At 48.2% G+C, this 25,856-nt stretch overlaps 1 protein-coding gene across 1 annotated transcript in view; it reads right to left on the minus strand.

Annotated features, from left to right (window-relative positions):
* The window catches only part of Cdh13 (cadherin 13), a 1,034,078-nt gene that overhangs the window by 34,946 nt on the left and 973,276 nt on the right, over positions 1 to 25,856 (minus strand). The window contains exon 11 of the mRNA XM_021169677.3: positions 2,990 to 3,132. Within this exon, the coding sequence (XP_021025336.1) occupies positions 2,990 to 3,132 (143 nt within the window). The remainder of the gene's footprint in view (positions 1 to 2,989; positions 3,133 to 25,856) is intronic.

Consider the following 25,856-nt stretch of genomic DNA (forward strand, 5'->3'; position numbering starts at 1 on the left):
CCAGATGGGACTCGTCTTCTGAGGTAAGCTCCTTGTCTGTTGCAAGGTCATTCCTGATCTCTAGGCTGGGGCACCTGTGCCACCTTTCTCGGTTTTAAGATTTATACCCTTTGCCCAGTTTGTCTAGATTAGTACCCCGACTTCCCTCATGTTCACATTCTTTTAAGATGTAATGAATGCTGCACTTCGATGGTTAGTTTGGCCTGTCAACTTGACATAACCTACAAGAGCCCCTTAATTGGGGGACTGTCTAGATCAGGTTGGTCTGTGGGCACATTTGTGAGAGATTGACTGTCTTGATTGTTCATTGAGTGGAGAGACTCAGCCCACTGTGGGCGGCACCATTCCCTAAGCAGGGTGCTAAGATAATAAGCATGGAGAAAGCTAGCTAGCAAGCAAGTGGGTGTGCAGGCATTTATTTATTTTTTTTGGCTCTTGACAGTTGATGTAATGTGACTAGCTGCTTCAAATGCCTGCCACTGTGGCATTCCTGCTATGATGGACTGTAACCTGGGATTATAAGCTGAATAAACCCTCATCCAACCCACCTTACATCTTGGCATTGAGAATTGTCTTTCTACAGCAGTTTGTTTTGGAAGCTGACAGAATCAAGTCTAAGTTTCGCATCCCAAGGCTGGCCACATGACTTCATGCACAGTGAGCGGCCCCCATGCACATCCCTGGGCCCCTGTTCTGAGCCATGCATTGTGATGGCTGTGTGGTCTACATTGCAGGCCCTGGGTCCCACCTGTTAACCATGTGGTGCCTGCTCAGTTCTCCTCTCTCCTCTTCACACACTTGTAGCCTGATTCATGACCCAACTCCCAGGCTCATTGTCTCCAGGGCTACTAGAATGTTCAACTCTATATCAACCCACCCGTATTTAAGTTTTGCTGTCCCCCCACCCCTTGTGATAGTCTTTATCTCAGGATGGAGGAGGCGCTTTTCTGGGCTTACTCTGGTCAGAACAGGTATGACTCTTAATAGGTCAGCCATTTTAGTTAGTACTCATGAACTCCCATCTCTCTGTCTGCTCTGGCTCTTGGTGGATGACTGTTCATGAGCTCTCTTGGTGTCTTGAGTGACTGTCCACGAGCTGGTTCAGCACAGCAATTCCACCTCAAGAACTCAGGGTCTTCTGGCCACTTGAAATACTTTGTCTTTGTCTTTGATTTCATTTGTTATTAGCGTACGTGTTTATGGATGGAGGCGTGTGCATCCCATGATGGAGGTCAGAGGACAACTTGAAGAAGTTGGTTTTCTTCTTCTAGAAGATGAGCCGCAGGGATAGAACTCAGGTTGTCAGGCTTGGTGGCAAGCACCCTTATCCACTGAGCCATCTCCCTGTCTATTGTCTGTGATGCTTTGAAGCTATGACCTGCCCAGAGCCATCCATCCGACGTCTCCATAGCCGCTTGCAGCAGAGGCACCCCGGCCTCTCCTCTACCAGCCCCCTGCTTCTCTCCCTTCCAGCTCTGACGTGGCAGGTGAGACTCAAGGGCTGACTTCACGCTGTCTATTGTGTGCCACGGATGGCTCATTCGTACCATGTGTGTCCTCATGAAGCTGGGTTGGCAGTTCTTAGTTCACACCTGGCTGCTGAGTATGATGGGCATATATAAAAGGCCCATGAGGTCTTGACCTAGGAAGACTCGATACTCCCTCTTTAACCCGGAACAGCTTGCTTTACAAAAAAATCCGGAAGATATAGATACTTTGTGGGCATTGGATATAATAGACATTTCAGTTTGGCCTCAACCCTGATCCCTGCCCCTGAGATAGTTCTTGAACTAGGGCACTGGTCCAACCTGAACTGGTTTCACGTGTGTTCACAGTCAGGCAAATTGTAGCCTCTGAGTGAACTTTTAGGGGAAACCCTTTATTTCCTGCCTCCTGTGTTTGCAAGATTGGCCATGCATATAATTATGATCAGATGCATCATGGGAAAGGATACTGGCTGTTAATAAAGTCTCACATAATCCAAGCCTACCATAGGGTATGCCAAAACTACCCATTTCCTACCTCTGAACCAACCTTCCCTCCTTCTGAGCCCTCAAAAGGAAGGCCAAAATGTAACCCGCTGCTCAGGAGTAACTATTGCCCAGAGCCTGTGGCTCCCTTGCATCTGGCCTGCACCTTTGCTCTTGAATTAAGATGCTGTTCTGCCATCTGCACACACTTCTTCAGATCTCAGAGCAAGACACCAAGAAGTTGGAAACACACAGCCTGACGGAGACCTCAGTAACAGTTCACAGCAAACCCTGCCAGCTCTGTACTCGCTATCTCCGTGACATTTCCAGAACCTGATCCCTTCTCATGTGCTTCGGCGTCTGGCGCAAGCCACCGACCGTGTATCTCCTAAGGACTCTCCCCGTGTCTGCCATTGCCACACAGTCTGACCCCCAAAGAACAGAGAGTGCCTGAGGTGCCACACACTCTGCTCGCATGCGTGTTTCAGGAGACGGGTTCTAGCCCATTCACTGCCGTGTCCCCAGCATCCGGCATGGTGTCTGGCATCGGATACTGAGTTCTTAGCTTTTGAAGGAGCAGAATTTTGTATTATGCAGCAACTGGCTGGGAGGATCCAATGTCTTTCCATGGAATTGTGTCACAATGGGACAAATCCATGCAGACAATTCAGTTCTAGGGGTCAGTGATATGATCTCCCATTCCACCGCAGAACCGCCTGTGCAGCTGAGACACATTGCTGAGACAAACTGTGGCTTCCTATCCTGAGATCCATCCTTGAGAGAGTCCAGTGAGCCCCAGGTCTGACCCCTAGATGGACATATTTACTTTTCCACAAAGTCTGAGGTTCCCTGGCTTGGGACTGTCACTGATCCTATGTATGTGTGAGTAGCAGTGGTTTATCTGTTCCCACTCCCTTCCTCCTCTTCAGGAATGCCCAATCCCTGATTCAGAAGAAACACACAACACACACCAGAAAGTGACACACATGCACTCTGATAGTCCTTCCCAAGCGACTCACCACTGTCGATGGCCAGGAACAGGGCCGTGTACACACTGTTGTGGACGAATGGGGACTCCCGGTCCAACACAGCTGTGGTGTCCACCGTTCCATTGATGGGGTTGATACTCAGCCAGCCTGCTGGGTCCTTGTAGACAGAGTACCTGAGGGGGAAAATATCCCAGACATCAGACTGCATCCCGATTAGAGTGAAGAGCTGTGTACCGAGCATAGAGCCCTGACTCCTTGGCTCAGCGCCAGGCCATGCTTAACCCTCGAACCTTTCCGTTCCAGTTGCTCAGTTGTTAGGCTGCTCTCTGATCATGTGATGTGCTGTACAGGTGACAGGCAAGCCTCCTTTCCTGCTAGCGACTACCTCACACGAGGAGGCTCTTAGGATCTGCCTGGCTTTCATGGATGTCAAAGTCACAGCCATTCTCCTTAGCCATAGCCCAGGCTCTTCTGTCATACCCTGGGGCACACTTCCAGTAGAGCAAGTGGAGATGAGCCATATTGAAGGGACGGACAGGATGGGTGGATGCTTGGAACAGTTCACTGCTCTGAACAAGGGTAACCCCAGCGACCTCACAGAAGTTGTCACGCCTGAACCAAGGCAGGAGTGGGTGGAGGTGGCAGGAAAGGAGGGGGGACACAAATGGAGAGGGTAAGCAGAGGAGGGCAACTTGGTCAGAGACGGTTGCTAGGATGCCATTTCAAAGTGGACCAGAGCATGTTAACTGGCAGCCACTGTCCCTGATCCTGCTTCAGAGTCAGGGCTTCTGTGCCTGTTGGCCACAGAGACAGGAGGATCCCTGGGACTCCAAAGCTGGCCAACCTAGCCTAATCTGTGAGACCATGGACAGTGGGACACAATGTCTCAAAGAAGAAGGTGAACGGTATCCGAGGAACAGCGCCCAGGGTTGATTTCTGGTCTTGTCTCCTGTGACAGCATCAGGGTGCGGCACCCACTTAATAATATATATATATATATATACATACATATATATATGTATATATATGTATATATACAGCCTCCTGTATCACACCAAAGACCTTACATGGCATGGCACAATCCTACTGGTGTAGTGTCTGCCAACATGCACACCATGCTGGCCAGCCCAGAGATATCAGCTCCTTTCACAATAAGGAAACCAAGGTGTGGTGTCGAGGACATGTATCTGTGCCAAGCCCAGCAGGGCACAGCTCTTTGCTGTGAGTTGGTGGTAGCTATGGCAGGGTCTGTGCATCTGAAGAAGCCCCTATGAGTCTCAGGCTCCATGCACGGCACCTGAGGGTGCAGTGGCTTTTAGGCCACCATGCATCTCTGCATGTGATGTTCTGTAGCTAATTCCAGACTGCGGAGCTCTGGAATCAATGCTATCACAGTGGTGGCTGTGCTGGGAGGGATGGAGGTTTGGCAAAGCTCAACTGTTTTTCAAGACCCACTCCAATAGCTTCTCTCAGAAACCCCGTGTGACATCTCTGCGGTTCTTATCACCCACACAGGTCCTTGCTGGCCATGCCCTGACATGGGCCATGTGGATCAGCCATCCTAGCCATTGTCTAAGCTTTCTGGTGTGAGGATGAGGTCAAAGTTGTCTAGACTAAGCAAGGTATCTGTATCTGTGCCCAGCTCTGGGCTACATTTGCAGAGTAACACTTCTGTCTCTGTGATTCACAACGACCCTACGAAGCTGGATTAGCCTTGTTCTTAAGACACAGCAAAGAAAAACTAAAGTTCTAGCAACCCAACAAAAGTAGCCCAAGTACTTAAGTAGCCTAAGACACAGTTGAGATTGAGTCCAATGCTAGTACAGTGGATTCCAGGGGCTGGACTTTATCCAGCCTGCTGTCTCTTCCTCATGTTCAAGGCTAGGTACTGTCCCTAGAGCTAAGTTGGGTCCCTGGTGAATGATGGAGCAGTCAGATTGAACACGGAGATCTGTGCATGCTAGACTTGCACTCTACCACTGACTTCATCCCAGCCCCTGGTGTTTGGAATGGGGTTTTATTCTGTAGAGCTCACTGGCCTCGAACTCACAAATTCCATCTTGGCTTTCCAAGTGCTGGGACTGGAGTGCACGGCCAAGCATGCCTTCAGCTCGCTGGCTGCATCTTTTCCAGTGGGACTCACTGTGCAGCGGGAGCACACAAAGAAAGCTGACATTTGCTTCTCATTTTCCAGGTGACAGGTTCACGGTGGATCCAGGAATGACTTGTGGTTCAATAGATTTAAAATAATGAGGATTTTAAATGGACCGTATTTTATTCCCACTCGACGCAACTCAGTTCAGAACATAAATAAAAACCGAACTAAGCAACCCAAATTTTCAGGCTGGTGTCCAGTGGTGCTGTTGTTTCTCTTGACGCCATTTACCGTCTTCGGAGGCTGTGATTCGGCAGCGAATTCACAGGTTGTCTTGCTGACTCCTGTTCAGAGGCATTGGGTGACATCAGTGCGTGGTGTCATGATCTCAGAAGTGACAGTGCCACAGAGTTTCCAGTGTTAGCAGCCTGAGATGCCCTGGGTCTAAGGCAAGCTAGGACTTTGAGGCATGATGCTGTAGTGTTCTTCTATCTTAAAAAGAACCGGGTGGAGGATGGGCGGGGCAGACACTCTAATGCTAACACTGGGGAAGAAGAGGTGGGTGAGTCCCTGTGACTTTGAGACCAGCTTGGTCTACATAGGGAGTTCCAGGCCAGCGAGGAATGGAACAGTGAGGCCTTGTCTCAAAAAGAAAAGTAACCAGATAGGGTCTAGGGAGATGGCTCAGCCATTTAGAGCATCCATTGTTCTTGCTGGGGACTCAAGTTTGTTTTCCAGGGCTCACATCAGGAGGCTGACATAACTCCAATTTCAGAGGTTCTCATGCCTATGGCCTCTCTAGGCCTCTACACTCATGTGTGTGTATGCACGCACACACATACATGCACACATACAAATATACACACATACATGCACACACATGTACACGAACACACACACACATAATTAAAAGTAACAACAATAGATATTAAAATAAGTAGCCAGGTAGGGGCTGGACATGGTTCGGTTGGCATAGCACTTGCTGCACAAACGTGAAGACCTGAGCTCTGGTTCCCAGTGTGGCAGGGGGAGATGTGGAGAATGGAAAACCCTTGGACTTCCTATCCAGCCTCACAGGACCGGAGAGCCCCAGGCTCAGAAAGAGACCCTGCCTTAGAGAAATAAGCTCAAGTGCTCTTAAAGAAAGGAAGATACCCCATGCTGACCTTTGTTATCTACATATATGTGTAGATACATGCATGGGCACACCTACACATACATGTATACCTACACATACATGCACACCTAGATATACATGCACACCTACACATACATGCACACCTACATATACATGCATACTTATACATACATGCACACCTACACATACATGCATACCTACACATACTTGCACACCTACACATACATGCACACCTACACACATGCGTGTGTGCGTGCATGCGCACATGAAACAATTTTAGTCAGAACACACCTAGTGGACATGGAGGCCAAGGGCTACTCCACTGCTAAATACTGCCAAGTCTGGCACAGCTCATGCCATCCACATGATCCAAACTGACAGCTGGGGAGTGGCAGGGACTTCCTCCCTGCTCCACAGGGGACCTCAGCTCAAGGCCACCTGCCAACAGGCTCTTCCACGTCATGGCTCTTGAGTACTTTTGTTAAATCAGCCCTTTTGAGCCAACTGGCCAGACACACTATGTAAATTTCTGACATTTTCAAAGCTGTCCTTTTAATAAACCTTTCAGTATGAAAATACCAGCCCTGCAAAATGTTTTCTGTGCTTCTGGACCCGAAAAACGCATATGCCTTATTAAATTGAAATTTCCAGGCAATTTATCTGTAATGTGAACTTTGCTTGTTACAGGAGTTAAAAAAAAAAAAAAAAAAAAAGGAAGAAGAAGAAGAATCAAATTAGGACCAGAGCTCATTTCAGTATGTAATGTAGCCTTGCGGACATGCTTTGAGCTCTTGCCAAGCCCCGGCCTTGTGTGGGTGTCGGTGTTGGAAGGCACAGATAGAATTGGGGGCCAGTTCTGGGTGCAGATAGTGTGTCAAGCTGAGGGCGGGCCAACCAACAATTAGAAAGAAGGGTATAAAATGGGAGAATCAGAGGAAAGACAAGGAGTCAGGGTCCATGGCTACATGTGGAGAACCCCAAGTGCTGACCCATGTGTAGAGGCTCCTGACCGTTCATCTGACAGGATTTAGATCATCATAGAGACACACTTCCGGGTGTATCTATGAGGGTGTTTCCCAAATGGGGGAACTGAGGATGGAAGACAAGCCCTGGTTACCAATGGCTCCATCCCACAGCTGGGATCCTGGATACAATCAGAAGAAGAAGGTGAGCAGAGGACCAACTTTCATATCTCTGCTTCCCCGATGGAGACACGATGTAAGCAACTGCCACCCGCTCCTGATGCCACGCCCCTTCCCCCTCCCCTGTCACCACGGACTGTCCCATCAAACCACGAACCCAAGTAGACCCTTCCTTCCTTCAGTTGCTTCTGTGAGATACTCTGTCACAGCGGTGAGAAAAGTGAATAATACCCACCCCAGTAAAGGGAACAGAATATTATTACATGCGAGGTTATTTGATCATGCTCACAGCAAGGGACGTGAGAATCATTTCCCTCACAATAAGCCACAAGTGTCTCCCATCCTCAGTTTTTGCTTCCCGCAGCACCTATAAGTGGGAGCACACGTCCACAACCCACTTCTCCACCCCAGAAGATGCCTCACAATGTACCATCGCATCATTTTGCAGAAGAAGAAGCAGGCTCAGAGTGGACCAGCACTTGTTCAAGTACTACAGTAGCTTTTAGATGGCAGAACTGTGCTTCCAACCTGGCTCTCTGTCTCCCAGGCTCAGACCAGCTTCTGTTTGTCTAGAGCAGGTCACATGAGCTGTCTGCTCTACATCATTGGCTTTCCAGTTGAGATGTGCACAAGAATTCTAGGGTTGCTGTATGTATGGTAGGTCCTTGTCTGTCAATTATCTATCTATCTATCTATCTATCTATCTATCTATCTATCTATCAATCTATTTTTCATCTATCAACCAATCTATCTATCTACCAATCTACCAATCTATTTATCATCTATATCTATCTATCTATCTATCTATCTATCTATCTATCTATCTATCTATCTATCTACTATCTATCTATTGATCTATCTATCTATCTATCTATCTACCAATCTATATCTATCTATCTATCTATCTATCTATCTATCATCTATCTATCTATCTACCAATCTATCATCTATATCTATCTATCTATCTATCTATCTATCTATCTATCTATCTATCTATCTATCTATCATCTATCTATCCATCTATCTACCAATAATCTATCTATATTGGATATTTTTTTTTTGATATAAGAGTCCAATACTCTAGCCTAGGCTTGCCTAGAATTAAGTACATAGCCAAAGCTAGTCTCAAATTAGTGGCTACCCTCCATCTTTCCATTGGGATTATAAGCATGAGACAACATGCCAGCAGACCCCCACGCTTCTCTCCTCCTCCCCTCTCTCTTCATCTCCCTTCTCTTCTGTATTTGCATGCATTGTATTTCATGCTGGTGGGCACATCTTAGGCCTAACAACACAGATCTGAATGAGTCCCATGGGGTTGTTCTATCCTTGAATATTTTCTATGCAGAGCCTTGAGTGAACTCCTTCCTGTGTCTGGAATTATCTCACGATCCCTACACCTTGCTGAGTCTTGGCCTCTACTTGGTCAGCAGAGTCAATGAGAAATCTCTGAGGGACTAAAACAGCCCAAAGACTGCAAACCAACACCAACAGTGTCCATCTTAGCAAGATACAGGCAGCCAGTGGCTAGGAGGAAGTTCAGAGCGGTGTCAGGCATGTTTGAGAACATAAGGAAACCCAGGGCAAGCCACCGCCTGACAGGGGAAGTCACCAGAAGAGGGAGTGAGAGAGAAATTTATGGTTACTTCAGAGGAGGGGACAGATAGCAGGCCAGGGGAGGCTTTGGAAGGCAGATGAAGCCCCCATGTTGATGGAAAGACAACTGCTTCATCTGTGGACAGCTTGTTGAATGTGGAGTGTGGTGTGTGTTGTCTCAGAACACTGTTGGGGACATGATACTAAAAGCAGCAAGCATAGATCCAGCAGTGTTCACAATGAGAAGAACCTAAGGTTGTGTGCGGTAACACAAACTTAAAAAAATTTCATATTTTCCTCTAAACTCTTCATTAATGTTTTTCTTCTATTCTGAGTGACCTTTGGTTCTTGCTGGGAGTCGTCATTCTGTCCTGGCTGTCCTCTTTGAAGAACAGTTAGCTGGCTACTAACTTTTGACAACAGTGGAGTCTCTGGCTTCTATGGTTAGGGTATCTGCCGAGACACACACACACACACACACACACACACACACACACACACACACCTTAAAATAATAGAATGGTCTGTTTTCAGTGTCTCAGACAGCACATGGCCCTGGTGAGTCCCCTCCACACAGGTCCAACTGCACTGCATGCAGGTCAAGTTGGACCTGTGTGGAGGGGACTGATGCCATTGGCCTGCGTGCGTGCGTGTGTGTGTGTGTGTGTGTGTGTGTGTGTGTGTGTCTGACTGAGGCTATTCTCCAGGAAGGCTCTCAAGCAATAAGCTCCCTGGGAAAGGAGAAGATGGGTCAGAAGCCAGCATGGATGTTGGTGTGTGTTTGTTCTGAGATCTCACTGGGTTCATTAATGGACACACATGGCTCTGTGCCAGCACCTGGCTCTCAGAACCCCATCAGCCACCAAGCTGAGCAGAGGCTTGTCACTTTCCAGAAGGTGCTAACAAGCAGACCTTCTGCTGGGCGTCTTGTAAGATGGATGGCTGAACCTGTCCTGTGCCTTGAAGGTCAATGGACACAGCCTGGCAGGCTGCCTAGAGGAGGAGATTGGGACCAGCAAGATGTGTTACTGAGCTGGCACTCTCCCCTCACGATGGGGTCTAAGCAGTCATCAGTAGATCCTGTGTTCCTGGGGGGAGGCTGGCTCAGGGGCAGGGGCAGGGACAGTGACAGGGTTCTGGGGAACCAAGGGTGACTGAGTTTCAGTGGTGAGAGCTCTAGGGGAGCACAAAGCCAGGCTCATGGTTCAAGCTGTGGGTCTACACCTGCTCTGTGTAGACTCTGAGGAGCCTTCTTCCTGCAGTACACAGTGACTGCACCCTCATCCCCACTCTATCCAGTACCTCCCACAGCCTTCTACTGTGGGAGTGGGGCATTTGCAGGGAGCAAGGCAGGGAGATCAGTCTGGAACACACACACACCTTTGCCAAGGGTCCCAACTCCCTGTCTCGTGTTCTGGTTTCTACTTCTGCCACTGTGATAAAACATCGAGAGAGAGAGAGAGAGAGAGAGAGAGAGAGAGAGAGAGAGAGAGAGAGAGAGAGAGAGAGAGAGAGAGAGAGAGAGAGAGAGAGAGAGAGAGAGAGAGAGAGAGAGAGAGAGAGAGAGAGAGAGAGAGAGAAAGAAAGAAAGAAAGAAAGAAAGAAAGAAAGAAAGAAAGAAAGAAAGAGAAACACACAGAGAGAAACACACAGAGAGAAACAGAGAGACAGAGAGAAAGAGGGGTCCATGGGGTTTGCAGTCACAGGCTCCAGTGCATCACTGTGGGGAAGTCACAGTGGCAGGAGCTTCAGACAGTTGGTCACACCATATCCACAGTCAAGAGCAGAGAGAAACCAAGGTACTCCTGCCAGCTGCTTGCTGCTCTGCTCAGCTTAGTTTTCTTCAATCATACAGTTCAGGGCCCAGCCTAGGGAATGGTGCCGCCCAAATTCAGAGTATTACTTCCCATCTCAATTAATACTCAAGACATTTCTTAAGGACATGTCCCCTCCCCTCACTCCCCATCATTGACTCATCCTGTTTCCCACTCAAAGCCCACAATCTTCTGCTGTTCATGGGATTTGTCATATCCATTGGGAATTCCTTGTCCTACCCCCTTTCCTGGGCTGGCTGGTTTGTCATCACTTTTCAGGTCCCAGTTCAAGTGTCACCTCCCAACCAGTCCCGCTGATACCATGGAAACTCAGTCTCCTGTGAGCTGTCCCATTGAGTTATCAACTCCAGAAGGGACTGAGGTAGACGGAAGCTGTGATCACACTGGTCTTGTGATTACCTACTCAATCCATGGTTTAATTGTTGTGCCCTTTAAGATGCAAACACCAAATCAGGACAGTGAATCTGCCATGTTCTCTGCCATCCTTCGGGCCTGATCATAATGGTTACATCAGCAAGTGTTATTTGGATGGATAAAAGTTCCATGAAGGCCACCTGTTGAGCCTTAACCTTGACTGTCCCAGTTTACACGAAGCATCTGCTACACATCTCAGGGGACTTAAATCTCCCATGAGCCTGTTGGAGCATCTGTGCAAGAGAATTTGGCTAATTTTTGTCTTTCTGTCTAGAGGTTTGAATAGGCGAATACACACTTGCTGAGTGAACCGACTTCCCTTAGACTGACAGGATACCCAGGAGGAACCCCGGGGTGGTTCTATGGGCCTTCCTGCTTGTTAGATCTTCTAAAGAGGCTACCACGGGCTGGAGAGATAGCTCAGCAGTTAGGAGTGCGTACTGTTCTCAGAGAGGGCCCAGCTGAGTTTCTGATACCCGTGCTGAGGAGCTTGCAACAGTCTGTAACCCTAGCTCCTGGAGCCCTGATACCCTCCTTTGACCTCCACAGGCACATACCCACTCACAAACACACATGCACACCATCAAAAAGCGTATAAGTAATCTTAAATCGAGGATATCACCATTCAATTATTATTATTTATTATTATTGTCTCAAACTTTTCATCTAACTGTAGTTAAAGTCTCAGGAGATCTCAGAAGGACTCTTGGGCTTAACAGCTGCTAAAGTGATGTTCTAGCAGAAGGTGAGTGAACCGTCCCCTGGGCTGTACACTCCTTGCTACAGGACTCCATCTCTAACAGTCTAGCCTAATGAAGCATAGACGTGAGGACTGCTGGGCTGAAGCTGGGTGGGACCCTCCTTCTTTGCCAGACTTCTCAGAGTCCTGACTACACAGATTTGTGTTGCGACTGATATTATGTGAGAAAAGGCCTGGGGATAAAGTGCCACCCACATTCGTTACACAGGAACATCAGTGACGATGTCCTCACCATCCCTACCTATTAGAAAGGAGTTACATGGAAGTTAATGACTGTTACCCCAAATGCCTAGTTACCTAGGCAGTGGGGCACAGTGAAGACATCACATCATAGCAGATGTGGCCAGTTGACTCTGTCTGACGTGGTGGTGGTGGGTTAGAAAATCTCTCTACAGTATGTTGGTGCATGCATGGTGCAGACATGTGACATGCTAACATCCCCGCACCCATCTTTGCAAATACCAGCAACTGGTCAGATGAGCTCTCTGGGCCTGCTTCCTGCTGCTGGGGCTATTTCTCTTATTGAACCCTTTCTCTCTTTGAGGAAGGAGACGGTGCATAAGACTCAGGGAGCTCATGGGACTTCTGAGGCTCACAAGATCCACAAGCCGCCTCCAATGGTGACAAGGCAGGATGTGGCACCAAGCAAGGGAGGGAAGGCCAGAGGTCTCAGCACCCACCCTTAGCCACTCTGCTATCAAAGCCTTAATCCCATAACGCATTTAGAGATGTATCTCGAGAGAGGCAGTTAGAGCTATGTGAGGTCACGGCGTGAGCAGACAGGATTAGTGTCCTGATAGGAAGAGATCCCAGTAAGTTCCTTTTGTCACCAGTCTTCTATGGCCCACTGATGCATGTGTTACCTGGGCACAGGGAGGAACAGCTGTGTGCATGCAGGAGAAGAACCCTCAGAGGAGAGATGGGTGGCAATCTTAATCTTGAACTTCGAGCCTCAAGAATGTGTAAAATTCTTCCCCTAGGTCTAAACCATTCATTCTGTATGGTACTTTGTTAAGCCAGCCTCAGCTAAAGGATATAAACATTAGGTGCTATATGACAATGCCATATTTATTCATTAAAAGAAAACAAAGGGTCAGGTGAGATGGCTTAGAGGGTAAAGATGCTTGCTGCTAAGACTGATGTCCTGAGTTCAAACTCTGGAACCCTCACAGTGGAAGGAGAGAATTGGACCTGGAAATCTGTCCTTTGACCTCCACATGAGGACTGTGGCACCCACACATGAATGTGCCACATACACACACAGACCTGTACACACAAATAAATATAAAAATATTAATAAAGAAAACAATATCAACAATCACATGCCTGAACACTTCGCTGGTCCTTCTAATTCGTAAGAGTTTGCACTATAAAGATGACACACATGGCACCCATGCCCTTCAGGAGTAGACGGTTCTTTGGTGGCAGAGAACCCTGACTTGGCTCTGCTTTCCTTCCTGCTCCTGTGGTCGTGGCCTTCAGTGGACTCTGGGGGGGGGGATGCTATGTATGCTAAGAAGATGGGCGCCACGATCCCACACTCCAGCCACTGCTTTCAGAGAGTTCATGTCTGTGTGAACTTAGGCACTATCCAGACCTCTGAGATGAGTATCACACCCCTTCTCCTCACTCTCTAAGCAGGTGCCAAGCCCTGGGTCCCACTGCCAGCACCACACATGGTGGCACATGCCTAGCACTTCGGAGGTGGAGGTGGGAAGGTCAGAAGTTCAAAGTCATCCTTGATTATATAGCAAGTTCAAGGCTACACTTGGTGGGAGATCCTGTCTCAAATCTCTCTCTCTCTCTCTCTCTCTCTTTCTCTCCCTATCCCCCTCCCCCTCCCCCCCTCTCTCGTATCTGTCTGTCTTTCTGTCTGACTATCTGTCTGTCTGTCTGTCTGCCTGCCTATATCAAGCTGGGCACCAGCATTCATCTCTCTGCTCCCTGACTATGGACACAATGGGACACTCCTCCACATTCTTGTCACTATGACTTCTCTGCTATGATAGACAGTGCCCTCCCTCCAGCTGTGAGCCCAGATAAGCTCTTCCTTCCTTTAGTTGCCTTTGTAAGGTGTTTTGTTATAGCAACCAAAAGAAAGTAATACATTATTATTATTATTGTTATTATTATTACCTAACTAAAACAGATCTAGAAAACAAAATAGAACTAAAATTTAACATCTCTTCATCACACACACATGTTCGTGATATATGTGAACACACAGATACATGTATGAGTGCACACATGCATGCATATACTTATGCATTCACACACACACACATATACTCACACACCTACACAGTGTAGTGAATACCTGCTTCTGGGTGTAGGCTGTGGGCTGGCCAATGACAGCCAGTGCCTCTCCTCAGGCTCCCATAACTGAACGTCTAGGCTGCACTGTGAGACTCAGAGCGATACAGAGTGCAGCTCACTGCCCAGTGCCACACTCTGTCCTCCCATGCACCCTTACACCCTGTCCTTTGCCACCCACGTGGTATTGTGTAACCAACCCCTTGGAGGGAATGGTGGCTCTGTGCATAATCACAGTTGTCAAATGTCTGAGCCATGTGGGGACGTGTGGAAAGTATCTGCCCCATCCTCCCAGCCCCCCGAAAGCAAGGTCAAACATTGATGCTTAAAATAAACTTGTGAGTTCCCAAAGCTGCACCAAAATGTGAGCTGGAATGGAGGGAGGGCTGGGTTGGGGGCTGCTGTCTTTTTAGTCCATTCTGATCTTCCCAGGGTCTCAGATCTGCGCAGTGAGCAGAGTCACCAACCAGCCAGCCCTCCCTGCTGGAGGCAGCCCCCAGCCTCACATCTCAGACACACAGCTTTCTTGGGTAGCTATTTTGAGCCTTTGTCCTTTGGACCAGACAGTGCCTTCAGAGTACCAATGTCAATTTGCTAATGTTCTTGACTTTTCAAATCTCCCACATTGACATTTGATTTTGCAGAGCCAAGTGTTTGCCTTCTCCACAGAGATAGTCTGTCCCCCCCCCCCAAGCCCTGCCATGAGGATCTTTGGGGAGAGTATATGTCACTATATGCCAGAGAGACTGAACCCAGAGGGTGACAGTCAAATTTGAGTGAATGATGAAAGGGCACTTGCTGTAAAAGCCTTTTAACATTTCAGAATATACAAAAAAATTATATCAAGTTGAGAGGAAAAAAAAATGGAGGAACATATCTTTTCTCCAGACCCAGCGGCTGCTCACACATCCTTGTTCCTGCCGCGGAGTCTCGAGGAAATGACACCACTGTGAATTTCCATTTGTGAGGAGTACCAAGACCCTGCTAATGGGCTAGACAGACAGTGGGTGAGTGGCTGCCCCGAGCAAGGGTCTGGGAGGCCAGGGGAGGGAGATGGGTACCAGCGTGTCTATTCAGAGAGATGAAAAGGTTCTGGGGTTAAAGGTGGCGTTGGTTACGTGACTGCAAGAAGATGCTAGGAATCCTGAAGACTGGGAATCACAGTCTTTAAATATTCATTTGACATTTATTTTGTGTGTGTGTGTTTACGTGGGGGCACGGCACAGTGACAGTGTGGAGGTTAGAGACCAACTTGTGAGAGTTGATTCTTTTCTTCCATCACGTCGGCTCAGTGAATTCAACTTGGGTTGTCAGATTTGGTGACAAGTATCTTTGCCTGCTGAGCGCTCTCGCTGGCCTCGGTGTGACTTCTTTCAGTGGTTGGACTGTAGCTCAGTAAAGTTGTTGTGCAAGCAAGTTCCTTCAAGGGACTTCTCACAGTTGCTGGAGTTATTAAAGCCAAAAAATGCTAAGCCAAGCCAAGCCCCTTTCCAGGACGGTTTCCAGAAGACCCTATTACTGAATAATAAAGATATTTTGATTTTTCTCTCATTGTCTAATGCTTGTTAAAGGATTGGTGTGTGCGTGCCTGTGTGTGGTGGGTGTGTGCCCATGTAGTATGTGCATGTGTGTGGTGTGTGCATGTGTGTGCTTGTGTGTAGTGTGGTGTGTGTACATGTGTGTGCCTGTGTGTGATGTATGTGTGGTGTGTGCATGTGTGTGCCTGTGTGTGAGATGTGTGCATGTGTGTGTGGTGTGGTGTGTGCATGTGTGTGGTGTGTGCATGTGTGTGCTTGTGTGTGGTGTGGTGTGTGTGCATGTGTGTACCTGTGTGTGGTGTGGTACGTGTGCATATGTGTGGTGTGGTGTGGTTTGTATAAGTGTGTGCCTGTGTGTGTGTGGTGTGTGCATGTGTGTTTTGGTGTGGTGTGTGCATGTGTGTGTGTGGTGTGATTTGTGTATGTGTGTGCCTCTGTGTGTGTGTGTGTGTACATGCATGCATGGTTGTATGTGTGGTATGTGTGTGTGTGCATGTGTATGTGTGAAATAGCTGGTCCCTAGCCAGGGCTCATATCATGGTTTGAATATGAAGTGTTGCCCTGAAGGCTTACATTTTTTTTAACGCTTTGTCTACAGCTGGGGAAGCTACTTTGGAAGGCCCTGAAAACAGGAGAGAGTAGGTCAGTGTGGAGTGTCTTTGGAGGTTTTATCCAGACTCTGGGTCCCTTGCTTGCTTTCTGCTCCTTACAGGCAATGAGGTGAAGATCCACCACCACACCCTCTTCCGCCATCATGTTCTTTCTGCTCAGACACATGGATCCATGGAGCCAAGCAGTCATGGACTAAACTCTCTGCCAATGGAGCCAGCACACAGCTGTGCTACACTCTAGGTGTTGCTGCTACATTCTGAGTCACAGCAAAGCAATCACCCGCTGCAGAGTACACACCTCCCACACCCAGGCCTATGCCCCGGGTCCATCAGAATCTCAGCCTGTGATGTTCACAGCACTCATACTCCTGGGCCTGTGTCCCCATCTGTTAAACAAAGGACACCCTAAATGACAGTCTCCATGCATTTCTTACTCTCCATAAAATTATGTCAGTCTCTACCTAGGTGATCGCTACTCATGGATGAACGAAAACGTTCTAAACTTCTCCCTGGAGGGTGGACACAAACTCAAGTCCTAACCATTTCCCCTGTGTGACACGTGACATTTTACAACATAGCTTGGGTGCACAGACTAAAAAGATGGTCACTAAAGGTGAGAAAAACAAATAGCTAGGAAAAGCCTACCTCCATCAACTGCTCACTCTGACTTCAGAGGATAATTTTTTTTTTTTTTTCAAAGTAAGATCAGGAAAAGTCGATTTATGCTCTTGGAGCCAATGCGAATGCCAGGTTTGAACCGTCTCCATTTATCAGCTCCCAGACTGCTGATTGATGGCCCAACTCTCCTACTTTGTATTCTGACCGGCTCAGAGCATTAACTGACAGCACGGGAAGAAATATCCCCCATCTCACTGCGCCTGACGGGTTACAAATGAACACGACTTGATTTTTCTGCTGTGGAAAATTAGTGTTTTGAAAATCTCATTAGAAATTAGTCCTGAAAGCTGTTCCCAAACTTGGATGTTTGGCCCATCCCTTTGTACCTGTTTTGGCCATTTAATTTCCTGGGGGACACCCAGCAGGGCACCAGAGTCTGTGCTTTAGACCCTAGGTTGCCCTTCTTCATCTGTATCTAACCCTTCTGTCACCATCCAGCCTGTATTCAGGACAATATGTCCTCCTGCTTGCTCCCTGCATGGCTGCAATGTCCACAAAGCAAACCGTGAGTGACACAGACCAGTGGCCAGCGTGTGAGGGACCAGTATGCCAGTCTGAACGGACTTGAGCTTTAAGACCTTAGGTGTAGTGGCCATTCCTGGTTGTCAACTTGACTATATCTGGAATGATCTACATTGCAGAATTGGAAGTAGGGCTCACCAGTGATCCTGATCTGGAGGCTGGGAGTTTCTGACCTGGATCTTGGCATGGAGATCTGAGGCATAGTGGCTATGGATTCCAGAAGATTAAGACAGGGAGATCTCCAAGTTCAAGGTCATCTGGGATTAAAGGCGTGGAGGCACACACCTTTAATCTGGGCTACACCTTCTGTTGGAGACCTACATAAGGACATTGGAAGAAGGAAGACTCTCTCTCTTCTTCGCCTGCTTGCCTTGTGGGACTGAGCAACTGCTAGATCCTTGGACTTCCATTCACAGCTGCTGCTGACCATTGTTGGAAGTTGGACTGCAGACTGTAAGTCATCAACAAATTCCTTTACTATACAGAGACCACCCATAAGTACTGTGACTCTAGAGAACCCTGACTAATACATTAGGCTTGCTTGGGGGCGGGTGTCGGTGCCCACTGTGAGTGGCTTGCTCCTAATTCTCCTTTCAGGTGTTAAGACTGAACTGTTCCCTGTCCCCTAATGCTGTTTGCCCATGGTGGTGGCTCCTGGAGTCACCTGCAGGGATCAAGGGTGCAGCTCCTCAGACCATGACACTACATTCTGATTTTGTGGATCTAGGAAGGGGTTTCTGGCTCTGAGGTTTTTCTTTTCTTTTTTCCTTTTTCATCATTAACTTTACATTTCTTAGTTTGTCACCAAGGCTGGTTTCAAATCCCCAGTGATGATCCTCCTGCCTCTACCTCCTAAGGGCTGAAATTACAGACACAAGCCACGGGACACAGGACATGTGCCATGGGAACCAGCTCCCCATAGTGTTTGGAGAAGCTGGTCAAGTCACTGACATATGGCGTTGGATGAGAAGCCCAGGCGTCTGACATTCTAAGCAGCCCCGAGCCTGTATCCAGTCTCTAAACCGTATCAGACCAAAAGGAGGGGCTACGCTGCAGTCTGAATGTGGCCCATCCCCCACAGGTTCATGAGTCTGGACATTCTGTCTCTGCTTTTGGGACTGCTTTGGAAGGCGGACCTCTAAAGGATGTACCTTGAGGTTCACGACTCCATCTTGCTTCTGGTCCTGTCTCAGCTTCCTGGTTGGCTGAGATGCGAGTAAGCAGATGGCAGGGTTGCCACAGAGCTGTGTCTCGGTCCCCAGATCCCCACTGCTGCAATGGATGGTCTGCATCCCCTCAGATGGTGATCAGGACAAACCCTTCCTCCCCACCACAATGTTTCTTGTCAGGTATTTGATCACTGTGACTAGAGAGATGATTGACATGTGGGAGGGGCAGGAACCCTCTAGCTCGGGGAAACCGCCCAGCATCTCTCTCTGACCCTCATCACAGGGATTCCCAAAGGCTTCTGGTTCTACTTCCTCTTATGTCTGAGCATCTGCTGCCCCTGCATTCCCTCAGTCACTCTCCAGCCTGGGGATGTCCATGCCTGTGAGGCTTCCTGGCCTTTTCTTCCCTTGACCTCAGCCTTGACTCTGAGCACAAGATAGATCACAACATCCTTCAAAGTCAGACCCACAGGGAACCCTGCTGCCTACAGATCGAGGACCTCCAGGACCCTCACAATCCGCCCGTTTTCTCAGTGAGCAGCTCCAGATGCTTTGAGCCTTGGTGCCTTTGCTGATACTGTTCCCCCTGCCCAGTGGTCCCTTCCCTACTCTCCACCTTCAGGTGAGCTTCCCAGACTCCAACAGACACCATTGCTATGGTGTCCACTCTTCACCCAAGTGGCATTTTAATCTTAGCTCTCAGACTTAAAACATCTCTATGCACCCAGCTTGTCCTCCAGACTGGGGAACCCTGGTGTCCACATGTGTTTAGGAGACCTCAATGTCACACTTGTTGAGTGAAGTCAAAGAGAGGGGGCCGTAGGGGTGGGATGACCCTGAGGCTGGTACATGCAGGGCAGAGCCAGTCCAAAGACCACCTTGGTGGGGCAGCTTCTGTCCGACCTGTTTTGGTGGAGCCATAGCTGTGCTTGCCTAGCAACCGGGCTCCCTGCTGGGGCTCATCCACCACTAACCTTGTCCTCTCAGGAGGCGGAGGGAAGGGTACAGGGATCCAGGAGAGCATTTAGGGAGCCTGGGGGGGTAGGGATGGGGGCTACAGAGGACAGACTCCAACACAGTCACCGAGAACCCAACTAAGGAAAAACATCTCCCAGCTGGTTCCAGTTTGAACTTGTTTACTTCCCTTCATCTGTGTGTCCACCCATCCATGCACACATCCACCCATGCGCACACATGTCCGCATGCATTTGTACATGCATGGGTGTGTATACCTGTCTGTGCACACACCCATTCTTTTAGCAGGTATGATACAGATCTTATGCACCCTGAATATAGGAAAAAGAACTGTCTGGGAAACCCCTGTTCTCATGGGTCTTATATTTTGGAAGGGAGGCCATGACAGAGGATGTGATAATATGACAACTTGAGAGAGAGAGACCTGTGCTCTGAAAGCCAACATATGGGATACGGGGTCAGGGGGCACCAGTGATGAGCAGTGATGGGAGGGGGACTTGGAAGGAACTTTCTTTTCTCTTCTTTTTTCTCTTTTCTTCTCGCTCTCCCTCTCAATCTCTTTGTTTGTTTGTTTGTTTTCTTTTTTTTTTTTTTTTTGAGACAATGCCTGGGATGGAAGTCACTATGTAGCTGAGTGGAACCTTGAATTGATCATCCTCTTGCCTCAGCAATTTAAGAACTTAAATGCAAGTGTCCCTAGACTCAGACTGTTGTTGGGGGAAGGAGGGATTCTTTAGCGAGAGGTCAAGAAAGCCTCAAAGAGAAACACAGCGAAGACCCAAACAGCAGAGAGAGTTATCCTATGAGGTTTTGGGGAGGAGACCATACCAGGCAGAAGAGGCCACCATGATTAGCAGTTGAGGAGGGTCCTTTACTGAGACGCAGCTCAGAGATCGTCCTGTGGCCCCACATGCAGAGCCTGAGGGTCATGAAGATGGGATTAACCTTCCTTCCTAAGAAGTGGCTTCCACGGGTGTGGGACAGACCCTGGTGTCAGGAGTCATTTTATTTATATCATATATGCAGTCTGGCCCTAGGCATGGGGCAGGCTGTCTGATGCAGACATCTCAGAACCCTTTGCCAGGGGGAAGTCTTTGTGCCTTCTGCCTCTGCATCATCAGGCAGGTGGGAGATTGATCACTGAGTTCTGGTACCCTGATTCAAAATGACACTTCCATCTGATTTCAGCTTCTTTCCATATTTTAAGAAGGCTCGATGGACTCCGTTCATTATGAGTGTCACCCAGCTCTAGTTACTGTGAAACCAGAAGGTCACTGCTTAGCTCGGGGCTCAGAAATATGGCACCTGTCAGGAGAGTGATTTAGGAACCTGGCCTTCCTCAGCAGCTCCCAGGGGACTAAAATTGAGTCAACGATTCAATTGGCTGCCGCAGAGTGAAAACCAGGAGCCATCGGAAGCTGTGGTGCACACACGCAATGAGCTCTCCACGAGCGAGCTTTGAAAGTCATGTTTGTGTTTATCTAGTGTGGTGTGTGTGTGTTATGTGTGTAGTGTTTCTGTGAGTGTATGTGATGTATGTGTGGTGTGTGTGTGTTATGTGTGTAGTGTTTCTATGAATGTGTGGTGTATATGTGGTGTGTATGTGTGTGTTGTTTGTGTGGTATGTGTGTGGCGTGTAAGAGAGTGTATAAGGGACTGTGTGTGTGTGTGTGTGTGAGAGAGAGAGAGAGAGAGCGCGCGAGAGAGAAAGAGAGCCTGTGTGTGGGGTGTGGGGTGTGTATGTAATGTGAGTGTTTGTGTGGTGTGTTTGTGGTGTGGTGTGTATGTAGCATATATGTATATGGTGTGCATGTGTAGTATGTATATGTGTGTATGTGTGCTGTGTGTGTGTGTGGTGTGTGGTCTGTGTCTGTGTGGTGTTTATTGTGTGAAAGTATATGTGAGAAAGTATGTATGTGAGTGTGTGTATGTGTATGTAGTGAGTGTGTGTGTACATAAGTTCATGTGTGAATGTGGGGTATGTGCGTGTGTGTAAGTCTATATGAGTGTAAATGTGTGTGTGAGTGTGTTTGTGTGTGAGAGTATGTGTATGTGCCCAGCTGGAGAAAGGGTGTTGCTCAGTTAAATCTTAGGCCCTCTTCTGACTGGAACACACCCCCTTCCTGATCAGCACGATGATGCAACAGTAACCCACACCAACAGGAAGTCCACTGTAGTCTGCTTTGGTCAGCAGCAGGAAAGGTCAGTCATACATCCGAAGGATGCTGCTGCCACTGAAGGAAGACCAGGGGCCAGCCAGGATCTAGGGGTGAAGAGTCACAGGCTCTGGGGTTCAAATCCCACTTCTCTACCAGAGCAAGCATAAACTTCTGAACATGAGACGTGATTGTCAGGGCAAACCCTGGCACCACTTGCCAGGATGAGAGACAAGGTCAGAAAAGATGCGGTGGATGGTGCTGACTCCCAAGAAGAGCTGTTAGCAAGTGACACTCAGACTCTGGCTGAGAGCTGGGGACTCCTGGGGCTGGAGGGATGGCTCAGCAGTTAAGAGTGCAGATGAGGAGCTGAGTTTGGTTCCTAGCACTCACATAGCGGGGTTCACGACTGCCTGTAACTCCAGCAGATCCGGTGTCCTCTTCAGGACTCTTTGGGGACCTGTATTCACCAGTCCCCCCAATAGACACAAATTAAAATAAAATAAATCTTAAAAAAAGAGTTAGGGACTGTTAACCTCTGATGGGAAAAAGAGATTTCACAGTGGTTACCAGAACCCTCTCCAAGCGAAGTGGAGGAAGAGGGCTTGTGATTATTACATGAATTCAATATTTATGCCAGCATGAACGCAGGGCGATAAAGCTCCATTTCCTATCTTTCATGGAATGAGGTGGGGGGTATTTATGAGCAAAAGCAGGCATGAGTGAGCAAGGAAATATACCAAACGATAGCCATAAAACTCCCTCTCCAACTGAGCAGCCGCCTTAGCCCATCTGAGCTGAAAAACCCTTGCTCAGCAAATCACACGCACCTGAGATTACAAAGGAGAAGGAGAAGCAGATGGGCAGAGAAACAGACTCCGGCTTTTCTTTCATCTCAAGAGCACAAGAGAAGTGGAGAAAGGCAGTTGGCCAAAGACAGTGAGGCATGAAGGCTGAGGAGGGCCCGTGTTCACGGTGGACGTAAGAGGATTGGGGTTCACATTGTCTTCCCACATGAGACTAAGGGGGAACCCCTGTGTCTTTTCTTCTATATAAAAGTTACTAGATGGGAAATGAGCAGATCTGCAGGCGAGGTCGAACACCTAGCCCATGTGACTTGTGAATACCCAACAGCTCCTGGGTGCTATGGGTTCTTACAGTGTTCTGAATGGTTTAAGACCTCTTCAGAGCAGAGGAGACGACTCACTGGGTAAAGTGCTTGCCACAAAAGCATGAAGACTTGAATCTGGATCCCCACCCATGGCTTTTGTCTGTAACCCCAGAACCAGGGAGATAGAGACTCTCTGGGGTTCACTGGTCATCCAGACTCAAGAAATCGGTAAGTTCTGAGCTCTGTGAGAGAACCTGCCTCCACAGTGGTGGTGGAGTGCGGTAAAGGATGGCACCAAAGGGTTGACCTCTGCTCTACATACACACATAAACATGTGCGCCTGCACCCAACATGCATGCACGCCGAAGTGAACACACACACCTCACCAATGCCTACCACAAACCTATCTCTTAGATTGACAGTTGAGACTGTAGAGCAATGGGTCAAGGTCACAGCTTCAGCTAGAGGGGGATGTAGCACACAGAATGTTCTGGATAGGTGTGGAACACTCTGGTTCCTCACCCCCACCCCTTCACAGAAACAGCAGGGACCAATGGCACTCACTTCAGAAGAGTGCTTCCTGGTGACTTATGTGTCCCCGTTCTGCATTTCACCCCCATACAGTATTTATGACAATAATACAAAGCCATCTTTCTAAGGAAAGTCACATTTATGGCACTTGGAGCAAATCATTAAAAACAATGCAAAACTCTAGACACTTTCAGAAACCACAGACAAGGCCTGAGGTGTCATTTTTTTGGGGGGGGGTCGTGCTTTGCCAATATATGTCTCCCTTCCCCCTAGAGCCATCTTCATTTTGGTCTGGGCAGCCATGCCTACTCCTGTTGTCCCAGGGACTAGTTGAGATTTTCTTGTATCTGGTCTCCTGGGCTGATCCAATTCAGCTACCTGTGACTGGCATAAATTTGGACTGCAATCGTCTCTGGATCAGCCAGAGAAAGTTCCAGAATTCCACTGGAGCAGTGAGCAGGAACTTCCCTAGCATGAAGAGCTGTAGTCCTTTTTGTAAGCCAAGGTCGTGTTTGAGAATCATGTTGATACAAGGCAAAGAAGTCATCTAGTCAAGGCCTGTCAAGACAAGCCCACTGGTAGTGTGCAACAGATGCCGTGGAAGTAATCAACCATCTTTTGATTGTTTCTTAAGAGCAGCTCCACAAGATGAAACCCATGCCTGGCACTATTATTGTGCCAAGAACCTATGGATAGACAGGCCATGAACCCTAGGAAATTACCTATTAGAATTATTCTGCTAAATGGACATGGTGGTAAATCAATTCCTCATGACTTATCATTCTACCCATAGATTAGTGCATTTATCAAACCTTAACGGAGATGTTTCTATTTGCAGTCAATGATGACAACTGGCCAAGATGCAGAGAAAACCAACTGCAGAATGCTTAGCCTTAAGGAGAACATACACATATCACATCACTTGTCCCAAGGCTCGATGAACATTGAGGAAGAGGGCTTGGAAAGAGTGTAAGGGCCAGAGGCAGTGAGTGACTACACAGAAACAGTCTCTTCGGGACACAGCGGGCACCTGTGCATATGAACCGACAGGAGTTAGGACAGCATACATGCAGCCTGCGCAAGCTCAAAGCAGAGCCAGTCTCAGCATGGAGAGAGACTTGTGTCTGAGGCCCCACCCCCAGTTGAGGAAACTGTGGGCTTCTGGGGAGGGAGGGGTTAGTTTCCTCCAAGAGTGTAGCCCCAATGAGTTCACCATGCTCCAGCAAGAAGCCATGCGCCCAAGAGTATTTGACCTTGATAAGTGGGGACAAAGGACATGACATTGGGTGGGAAGGGAAGGGGTAGAGCTGGGAAGGGTTGGGGGTTGGGGTGAATAGGATCAAAAGCCATTGTATGTAATTCTCAAAGAATTAATAAGATATATTCTTAAAAAGTCCAAGTTAACAGGGAGAGAGATTCCCTATAAGGCCGACCCTGACGGCAAATGTAGGGCTAACATTATAAGCAGACACTCTGGCATTCCTGTTCTGACCGGCTGATGCCCACTGCCAGCTGTGCTAATCTGAGTATTTCTCATGAGCACTCAGCACCAGTTGGGTGTGAGCCGCTCACCTTTCCCCTAGGGTTCCTGGTTCTGGGAGCTGCCTCAGTCCCCTGCCCCTATTACATTACAGTTTGAGACCACTTGCCTCTGGAGCCAAGAGTCCTGGCTGACAGAGGGAGAATAATCTGCGAGGGTGGATGTTAAAGTCATAGGCCGTTTTACCTACAGACTGGAAGTGACAATTTTAATTTTTAGTTTATTATTATTTATTATATTCATTTTCCTTCTCCGAAATCCTTTTTCAGTTCTACATAAAACAATGCACTGGGCTAGGGCTGGGGATATGGCTCAGTTCGTAGACTGCTTGCCTGGCACACACACAGTATCTGCAGTGGGCACAGCATTGGCACACAGGGGAGGGCCATTCGCAGTGAATGATGTGGGTATTTGAAAGTAATAATGCCAGCTTCATCTTAGCCTTTCCAATAGTGGCCAAGAAACCCACTGTTGTTTCCCACGTCAGTCTGTAGAATGCGCATCTATGGCCATGAAAATCCAGGTGATGCGTCAGCTGATTTAACAGCACTGCGCTGTCCAAGAGTGATGCCCGCCTAACTTCCCTCCATCCCACCAACGTGTGTGTGGTTAGCATCACACGTGGCAGGCACAGCAGTGTGTGGCAAGTACTTGTCTAATCTCTAGAGTGAAGCACTGTCCAGACTGTGAGATTGGAGTGGAACAAGGCTTGTTCTGGAAAAGGGAGAAGAATAGGTGCACAGAGTATCACGGGGAAGACATCAGCCATGCCT

This window comes from Mus caroli, unplaced genomic scaffold (genome assembly GCF_978045245.1).
Source record: "Mus caroli unplaced genomic scaffold, Mus_caroli_1 scaffold_10, whole genome shotgun sequence".
NCBI classification, from domain to species: domain Eukaryota; kingdom Metazoa; phylum Chordata; class Mammalia; order Rodentia; family Muridae; genus Mus; species Mus caroli.